This window comes from Corvus moneduloides, chromosome 12 (assembly GCF_009650955.1).
Source record: "Corvus moneduloides isolate bCorMon1 chromosome 12, bCorMon1.pri, whole genome shotgun sequence".
NCBI classification, from domain to species: Eukaryota; Metazoa; Chordata; class Aves; order Passeriformes; family Corvidae; genus Corvus; species Corvus moneduloides.
Genome location: NC_045487.1, coordinates 12,530,379 through 12,540,448, shown reverse-complemented (window position 1 = coordinate 12,540,448; position 10,070 = coordinate 12,530,379). Strand labels below are relative to the sequence as shown.

The 10,070-nt window shown below is 42.4% G+C and overlaps 1 protein-coding gene across 2 annotated transcripts in view; it reads left to right on the top strand.

The window, feature by feature from the left end:
- Positions 1 to 9,326: 9,326 nt before the first annotated feature.
- The window catches only part of NKD1 (NKD inhibitor of WNT signaling pathway 1), a 108,858-nt gene continuing 108,114 nt past the window's right edge, over positions 9,327 to 10,070 (top strand). The window contains exons 1-2 of one of the 2 annotated variants that reach the window (XM_032121817.1): positions 9,327 to 9,817; positions 9,958 to 9,990. In XM_032121817.1, the coding sequence (XP_031977708.1) occupies positions 9,793 to 9,817; positions 9,958 to 9,990 (58 nt within the window). In that variant the 5' untranslated portion in view covers positions 9,327 to 9,792. The remainder of the gene's footprint in view (positions 9,818 to 9,957; positions 9,991 to 10,070) is intronic. The other variant, XM_032121816.1, reaches the window with a different exon arrangement.

The following is a 10,070-nucleotide window of genomic DNA, read 5'->3' as shown; positions in this document are numbered from 1 at the left end:
GGTCTCTTGAAATCAGTATGGAGCCTCCAGACCAGCTCAGTGGCTTAGTTGAACTCGGTGCAAGAATTTTCTTCCTCTCTTCCATGGGGACTATACTAATGAACTTCTTCAGTTGGTCTGAAACACTCATGATCCACTTTATTTTTCTGTGGTAGGTAGATCAAGAATTGCTGAACAGGGCACTGGTCTCTAACAGTGAAAAAAAGCAGATGCCTGGGGAAGAATATAATAGGGTTAACATATCATGATACTTCCACTCAATCATCTCTCAGTTATTCAGGGAATTCTTGAGTCTGAAATGACTTCTCTGTATTTAGAGATTGTCAGTGAATTTCCCTTATGTTGGTTTGCCCTAGCTTTCCTGGAGCCTATGTAAGCTATGGTACTCCCACTGTTTAGCTGGTTAGGAGTACCAGAGCAGTAGAGATTGAATAGCTGTTCTTGCATCTGTTTTGTCTGCTTGAGGTTGATGGGAATGGCTGATCTGGTCACGATGTCTTTCTGGACAGGATCTGTCTGCACAAGAGGGCTGATTAGAGCAGACCCTAAGACCAGAGCAGTTAGAAACTTTTTCTGGTGACATTCTAACTCCTTGCAGAAACAGAAAACACACCTCGAAACATTCCACAGAGCCACAACTACACATACAAGAATTGGCTTAGCACACTGTAATTCACACATTGACTGTCTTCTGTACGGTGACAGAGGTGTGATCTTTCACACTTTTGTACATCTCACTCGAGCCTTGTCCAGCTTAGTAGCATTTTCTTCTCTCTGATCTCCTGAATGTTTTACAGTGCATAGCATGCAGGAGTATTCTTTTTGTGTTTAAAAAAAGAAAAGTCACCCCTCCCTTTGAGACCAGGGGCAAGAAGAACTTTAAGTCTTGCTCCATATGCACAAAGTGGAATGTATCTCACCCAGCTTTGGCTGTCTACAATATTGTCACTTGATCTGGTCACCTGGTCTCCCCTTATAGCCAAGGGAGGGGAATAACCCGTTCATCTGACCTATTTCAAATGTCTATATTAAGATGAGACAAATCGTGTCCTAATAGGTACTTTTAGAAGATGATTCATTTCAACTTCATAGAGACATATAAAATAGGTCACATGAATCACCCATTTCTCTCCATTGACCGTAAAGGAAGATAAATTCCACCTAGTGTATTTTCAGGAATTTGTATTTTTTAAAATCTAAATTTGGATGAATAAATAAGACACTGTTCTCTTATTGTGTGAAGGTGGTATTAGCAGCAATGATCCAGCCACAGTCCTATATCTGCCTCATAATACTGAAGGAGTCTTATAGGGAAAGATTCTCTTAAGACACTGCAAGAGCCTTCTACAAGGGAAGGCAGTAGGTAATGCTGTGAGGAAGTACAAGGTGTGTGGTTCATGTGCCTGAGTTCTTTCACTTGTCTGCCCTTTGGCTGCCAGAACAGAGGCAAAAGGGAAAGCCTGCTATGATGCACCCTGCCTTTGCAGGACGCTGGCAGAAATGCTGCCTTGGTTAGACGTGGTCTGGCACTGGTTCAAAACCACCATGGCAAAATTATGAATGCCAGGAGAAGAATTGAGGGCTTGTTAGTTTTATGCAAATCATGGAATTCCTGTAGCTTCTGTCATGTATTTGAAACCGCACAATGCAAAAGGACACAGAAAGTGGAACAGAGCAGCAAAGTGGATCTCCATGGGTTATCTTCATTCAAACTAATGCAGCTTAGCTGAATGCAATAATTATGTCATTAATGCCATATGAAAATGTTGCAGAGGTACAGTGAAGAGGCCATGTATCTAGCACACAAATTAAATCAATGTGCATTGTGCTTGGTAGATGCGAAGTCTTGTAACACTCATAGTTAATGGTAAAATAAAAGCAGAGAAGTATAAATAAAATGTTCAGAGTTTACTTGGTCATTTCATATCTATCCATCTGCCAGTCCTTCAGAAGTTTCCATGTAGAAGTGAAAAAGACTTCACTTTTAAGCTCATTTAAGATAGTGTCTTATCTGTGTGAGTCAGTGTTGTGGTTCCATTGGATGCCCCTTGTAAGAAAAATCTACGTAAATTTTGAAAACAAAGCTGTTTTCCACAGCAAAGTTTAGAGAATATAAGTTAACAGCAAGTACAATTTAGATCAAGCTGTTTGTCCTGTGCTCGTGGCCTCGATATAGTTGAACTGCATTAGTGATTCCTGTTTTCCTTGCAAGGAATTCCTTGCACACGGGGCTCTGTCCATGTCTTGTCACCTGCAGTGTGTGTGTGCCGTGCTGTGCAGTGCTGACACGCTCTCTGCTCCTGCTGTATGCCTGCATCTCCCTGGGTCTGCACCTGAAATGAGCCTATTGCTGATTCAAAGCCTTGGTGAGCTGCACAGCTGCTGAGTACTGAGCCAGGACCATGCTCAACAGTTAATAGTTTGGATCTTTTCTGGTGTAGTCTTGTGTAATGCATCCCCAAGACTGTCTGTGGGCTACAGGCAGCCGGGCTCTGCTCGGTCCTGCAGAGCAGAAACACACACAGGGAAATGGAGAAGGGCTGTTTCTGTGCCTCTGCTCCTCACCTGTGTCAGTCCCTGTATTCCTGCTGCATCACAGGCTTTGTATCATTGCCACTCCTTGGTGTGCACAGGGTACCTGTGGGGAAAATCAGTAGTAACCAATGACTCAATGTATAAACAACTTGGAGATAAACCTGATTGTTTATTCTGCTGTATCTTAATGTTCAAAAGAAGGCATTCTTTTATAGCCAAGTTTATTTTAGAAAGACAAAATTCTTGTGGCAAGTTACTGGAGCCAGATTTGTACAGTGACATGGTGGTCCAGGCATAGTTTTTAAAGTTTTCTTTCTCAGATATGGTTATGAGTGTTTGCCAAAACACTTTGGAATTGTTATAATTCATACAGAGCTCAAAAGATAGTTTTGCTAACATTTTTTTTCGTTTTCAGATATCTATTAAGTTAACACTTCTTGCACTTACTTATTTGTAAGCACAGCACCAACCCTGTTTACTATAGCAACAGAACTTCAATGAAATTTATGCTTATTTAAAAAAAAAAAAAAAAAAAAAAAACAAACAACAAAAACCAGCAAAGCTAACACGGAAGTGCTGTGCTGAACCACCACACATTGAATTCAAGCCTTTCACGTTTCATGAGAGTTCTGCAAATGCTATCATATTGGAAATCAGGCCTGGGTGACTGTCAAACTCTGTAGTTTCAAATATGCTGAAAATACTCCAGAGATGGAACCTAAATACAAAATATACGTGCAGATCCTGATTCTTACATTTTCTTTCCAAAGTTCACAGATTTGTCAACATGTGACAGTATAAGACTTTACCACATCATAGTTGTAATTAGTAAGACAGAGATCAAGCAACTTTCTCCTTCTTCCACCCCTTGCTGTGGGTTGCCACTTTGTCAGAAGTGATTTTTACACAAGCAGTGTGCTCTGTGTGTAAGGTTTGACTGGTCTTGCTTTGTTTCCATGCCAATTGTTTTTCCAGCAATAGTTTTACCTTTTTCAGAAAGAAAAGCACCAGTGAGTTACAAAAATGAAAAATGAAAACAGGAATCCAGCTTCTTGTAGTTTAAAAAACCCAACAACATTGAGCAAGTAGCAGAGGAGTGGAGGAGCTCAGCTGGCTCATCTGACAGTAGCCATTTGCTTTAATGCAAGACATGTTTCTTTTGTCCATGTGCAGTGAGTATCCTCTAGAATGGATATGAAAAGTAATAGGGAATTGTATGATTTAATGGTGACCCTCAGTGCCATGCTTTGAACAGACCTGTGATGTCTGTGTTGTCAGCTGTGGAGTGGGGCTCTCTTCAGTCATCAAAGCATTTTAGTAGAGTTTACAGTCTGCTGTTTACATTATTGGCCACTACTTTACTCTCCTGAATACAGTTGAACTATTCCACCGCCCCTGTGATGAGTATTCTTTTCGGCAGCAGCAGTCCTCACAGCCTTGGAACATTGTTTTTGGACACAAACATACACAAGTTATTAGAACACAAGATCAAAGGAGGTGTCCCACTGTCTTCCTTTCAATGCTCCCATTGTGTTTGTATGCTGAAGCCTGCTAGAGAGTTAGAACCAGAGAAGGGGGAGAAGGGGGGAGGAAACCTTTGTACAAAGGTACTTGTCACTGAGAGAAGCCCATAAAAGATGATGTGAGAAAAGACACCAGGTGGAGTATAAACCACCCTTATTGTTAAGAAATGCAAATAAAAATCCTCTCCTATATTAAAACTTTCTTACTTGTCATTTCTTAGATGCTAAAGGAAAGGTTCCGATTATTGAAGTCATGGCAGTACTTTTTACTCTGCTTCTTTTCTTTTTATGTGCAGCACACCATATATGATGTTGAAAAAAGTTATTTTTCCTCTTTCCCTGCATATTGTTACAGTTGTTAGCAAATTTCATCTCAGCAAAATATCCACTGGAAAAAGAAAACTCAGAAAAATCACACTTTTAAATTTCTTAAGGATTCCCTTTTATGAAGGACATCCATAGTTTTGGATTAGTAAATAAACTGCAAGTTCATTTTATTTGGATAGGAACAGTGTTTTCCTTGGGGAAACTATGACAGAAAAAATCCTGCTAATTTTGTATGATCTTTGAATTTATTCTGGTCAATCTGCAGTCAGATTCCAAGCAAACAGATTCTAGATCCAAAACCCAGTAAAATGTACTGAAAAAGCCAATTGCCTCTAAATTGCTGGGAAAGCCCTGGCCCAGGTTCCTCAGCTTCAGAGAGATACATGGTAGCAGGAGTCTCACTAGTTTTAGGCAGCATCAACTGTTTTTTTTCACCTTTCCACTTTTCTGGTGAGCTGAAATCTGGATTACTGAGTTAGCTATGCAAAGATCTTTGAGAGAGAAGTTGCAGGACATAACAGGTGACAATTAGGAATTCACAAAAAGCAAGCATTTCTAAACTCCGGCCTTCACTGAAGGCAGTTGCTGATGTGGACTTTCAGAGTAATAGATGGAGAAAACAAACAATAACCTGGCATGAATCTTTATCCTCCTCATCATGGATTCTTCTATTTTAAGACTTCTAAGACTCATTTTCCTGAATCCCATGAAAAGAAGATGTGATACTACCTGAAAAGGAGTATTTTAGTGGGGGCAGTACAAAGGACAACTGGCTGTCTCCTGGTGTTTGTTGTGGAAAACAGCTCATGTACTGGATCAGCACTTGTCACCCTGAACTACCAGCCCTTAAACTCAACATTTATCTCTACCTGATGGGTTTTCTTGGCTTTAAAGAGAGGTGAAAGAGAAAATACTTTAATCATGGAAACTATGTCCACTGGAGTATGGAGACACAGTGGTTTAACAGTCTGGGACTTTGAAGTTCACCAGGGTTTTCTCCAGCCAATCATCACAGGCTCTCAGAAGATTCCTAGGAATAACCCTGAAGAAGGCCTGGAAAAAATTCTCATGGTACCTGAGCATGTGCAAAATCTGGCAAGTGATGTAGTGAATGTGCTCATTTGTGATAGGCATCTTTCTGCTGCACAGACACTGTTTGAACTTGCTGATCAGTCTTTCTTCCCCCTCTAGGGTCAGGGCAATTGCTGACATCCAAGAAAAACCCAAGGAAAACCTGTGAAGCAAGTATGTTTGGAGTTGAAAGGATGCCACATGCAGACTCATGCCAAAGCTTTGAGGCAATAAGCTAAGGCTGCAAAGTTGCTAAAGCCAGGAGGTGCTAACACGACAGATTGCAAAAATGCCTAAGGCAAAAGCGCTGAAAAAACTGCCAAGACCAGAGGTACAAGGACAAAGGCCCAAAAGCTAAAACAGTGTCTTGTGACAGGCATCCCATTTATGTGTTGGGAATGAGCAGTCAAAGCACTAATGTGGTCACCAAACCAAAATTTAAATGTTCATAAAAGGGTGTGTGGCCCTAAAAGCATCATCAGGGTAGTGACTGAGGCAATTGTTGAAGAGGTACCACTGCTGTGGGCAGTTCTTTGTTGATGGAGTAAAAGGGGTTTGGTTGGAACATGGTTGAAATGGAGGCTGAGTGTGGTTTGTGACCATCTATGATTCTGAGAGTGAGGAGATTAAAAATTCTTTATCAACTGGGTCCTGGAAATATTAAGATCTTAGATATGATCAGTGTTGTCCTTGCAATGCTGCTGAGAGCACCAGAAACATCTTTAGAAGCATGAAAAACTCATATGTTTTTTCTCCACAATGGAACAACCTTTTCTTAAAACACTTCTGTTCAGTATGGACTCAGATTGTTTAGTGCAGAGGAGGAGCTACACAGTTTGCACTTTACTGCTTCTGTGGGCCTTTTTTTTTTTTTTTTCCAAAGAATTACATGGGGCTTTTCCACTTTCAAAAACACATGTTAACCCTCACTTATTCTAGAGTTGGTCTAGCATGACCAGCATGCCACTTCCAGGTGGAAGAGAACAGCACCCACCTGAGACTGTGGGAGGCCAATACCAGACTTTCATCTCTAGCTGGAGGGAACATGGCAGGAGAGGGGAAGAAAAGGAAAGAGATAAAGTAGAAGAAAGCAGTATCTTACCACTACCCAGACAGGAAAATCAGTGTGATGCTTTCATCTATCAGGTAACTCTTGCTATTGCAACTATTGTCATTAATTTTTCTATGCTATTGAATATTGAAAATTAATTCCTAGAATGGTCTTATTCACTTGTTCCTTGGCTAAGATTCATTTCCTATCATCAACTGCTTTATCGTATAGCAAGGCTTAGAAGGGTTTTCCATCTTCTGAAGAAGTACAGTGTAGTCAACACTAATGAAAGGGCAATGAATAATACTCTACGTCAGAGCTTTCTAACTTTAAGAATTCCACTGAGGTCACTGGGTTGAATTGGAGATCCTTTAATCATTAGTACTGTTTTGTGAATGGTGTACTTTACTCTGATATTTTACTAGACGTCACTACTTAACACACTTCTGGCCCCATGGATGGAAAAACAAAAGGCTTTGTATGCCTCGAGGTCCCTGTAGTTTGAGGATCATTATAATTCTACTGAGTCAATCTTGAGGTTCCTGTTTAGTTGTAACACCATGCTAAATCCTCCTGAAATCAACCGGAACTTTCTGAGAAAAACCATGCTAAGAATTGCAAGATTTGTCACTTCGAGAGTAGCTAAAACTTACTTTCTTGCAGGTGGAGGAAGAATTACCTACAGTTGTGATTCATACCCAGAGTAACATAACGAGCTTGGAATTGTGTTAGTCCTGTGCCCAAGCAGTAGAGTAATGAATCCCATTGTGCATGGAGTCAGTTACTGACATTTGGGATTCTTTTGTCAGATTTGCTCTCCTGTGAAAACCTTGGTTTTGCAGGGTATGTCATCGACTGTAATTAGAAAGGGCTTGCTTTAAACTCTAACAAATGTTGTGTATGTGAAGGCAGTTCTGCACAAGAGTGGCTGTGTTATGAACGCAAGTTCCTCGACACAAGTGGACCTCTGTAATCTGCTGTGAAAGCCAGGGCTTCTTCCCCCGGCCACTTGTTCAGACCTGCTGAACTCGTGGCATTTCTAAGGCCTCATTTTATTCCCGAGAGCTGAATGATGGAGGCATCATCTCACAAGATGAATGGATAGAACCATCCCATTTGGGATCACTTACACTAAGCTGTTCTCAATTTCTCATAAACAGTGAAGATAAGTGATATTACAAATAAAATATTTGCTGATGAAGTTTTAAAGGGTACTTGAGTATATGCCAACCTGAGATATTAGGATTTAAAATTTCTTAATATGGATCAGAAAATTTTTACAAGTTTTCACACTCTAGGTGAAGTTCATGCCCCAATGAGCCTGCTTCGTCTAAATTACTTTTTCCCCCTCTTTTACCCTCCCCAAAACAAGAGACAATCTTCAAAGGAACAAATATGTCACTTTAAATACACAACATAAAAAATGGGCCAAATAAATTATTAAAATACATAAAAAAGAAATTCACAGAATATGCATGTTATTAGCTATTTGACAAGCAATTGATGCTGTTGCAATGGCTGCATTTCACAATGCAAGGGCTTTCTCCGCTAGACAGATAAATAGTTGGAATAATGTGAGAAATGACTTTGCAATCATCCAAAGAACAATTTGGTTTGAAATGGTCCATTTAATGGCATTGCATTGGCTGTGCTGCATAGTTGTTTCATACCAGACCTTCACCACATCCATGTGCTTTGGAATTCCTTCTAAAAATGAGCTCCAAGCCTGACCCTCCTCTCCCAGTCCCAATTCCCTGCAGAAGTGTTACTACATATGCTTTGAATCTTTTTTTCAGATGAGCTCCCAAGTCTAACTCCTTCCTCCCTGTGCTTGAAACGTATGGATTTGAAAGCACAGATGTGGCCTTGAAGTTTTTGGACCAGGCCCATCTGGGTCAAACCCTACATAGTTTGACTAGTAGTTTTTTGAATTAAATTCTCAGAAGTCTTCATTTTTTCTTGTTCTGAATCTACTACACACTCCCTTTTATCTCTCCTAGTTGAACTACAAGGATCTCAAGGGAGATGTGATTTTCATAAACAGAAATATAATGACCAGCCAGAGGAAGAAAGCAAAAATTTTAATGACTGTGAGAATTATCTTTATGAAACAGCAAGTTTCCTTTTCGTTTATGCTATATGTAAAAAATATACCATTCATAATTTGGAGAAGTAGGGGAGATTCTCTGTCAATCTCATCTACTTAACTAATAATTAAAAAAAGCTGAGAGAGACTTTGTCCTCCTGCTGCCAACATTTTAAATCACTGAGAAAGGGTTCTGGACCTGACCCTGAGAACTGCATTTTGGCATTTACAGTGACTTCGTTAGGATCACTTGTGTGCGAAGGGATGCCCGTGAAAAACGATTTGCAGGACTAAGTCAGTAGAACAACTGCTTTTCCAGACATGCTGGCTTCCTCCGCAATCCAGATACCGCGAAGTAGAGACAGGAGGGGCTCAGCACCGCACCCGGGTACAGGGGTGCCGGGAGGCAGCGTGCGGACATCCCGCCGGGCGTGCGGGGTGCCGGACCCTCCGACATCCCCGAGGGATGGGGAGCCGCGGCTGGGACCCGGCCCCGCGGGGGGACACTGCTGCTGCGCAGGCGGGGGCGGCGGCCCCGCGGGGGGAGAGCGGCCCCGCAGCGCCGGCGGCCCGCGGGGCTCCGCGCAGGCTGCGGAGGGCGGCGCTGGGGCGGGCGGGGGCCGGGCCGGGCCGGGGGGCAGCGGGCGCATTGTCCGCCCGGCGCCCCCGGGGCTGCGCGGGGCGCGGAGCGGGGCCGGCTCCGCCGCCCGTGCCTGGCTGGAAGTGAAACGCGCCCCGGCTGCTCCTTTTTCTTTTTTCTTCTTCTTTTTTTTTTTTTTTTTTTTTTTTTTTTTTTTTCCCCCCCCTTCTTTTTCCTTTTTGAGCCTCCAAAAGGCTCACTCGCCCCTTTCATCTGCCGCCGCGGCCCAATGGGAAGGCGGAGGCTGCCTGCAAGTGGTCTAATCTCAATGAGGTGTCAATCATGTTCCCCGGTGGGTGAAGTAAGGTCTTTTGTAACCGCCTCTGTCTTTGGGAAAGAGAGGAGAGAGGAGGAAGGCTGGAGCGGAGAGGGGGACGCCGGATCGTGCTGCAGGAGAGGAGCTGAGCTTTGAGCTCGCTTGTGCGTTAGCAGGGAGAAGCGGAGCACATGGATTTCTAAACACGCTGGGATTTTATATATCTATAAAAAATAACAACAAGCGAACCTGACCCTACTGAAAACAGTCAAATGAATCGTAATTGCAGATCAATGCAGAGAGATGGGGAAACTTCACTCGAAACATGGTTAGTTCCTTTCACTTGCTACTTCCTTAGACCCTTCCCTTTATTCGGATTTTAGTCGGTTTGTTGCTGTGATTTTATTCTCGTGTCTAACGATTTTCCTTTATTATTTCCCTTACATACTTCCCTCCGGATCTGCCTAGCTGCCGTTTGTAAACCCAGAGAAAGTCCAGAAGGTAGGGATGGCTCCTCACTGTTAGTAACTTTGAACGCCTTTCCCCGGTCCGGCTGGCTGCTCCCGGCCCCCTGCCCTCTC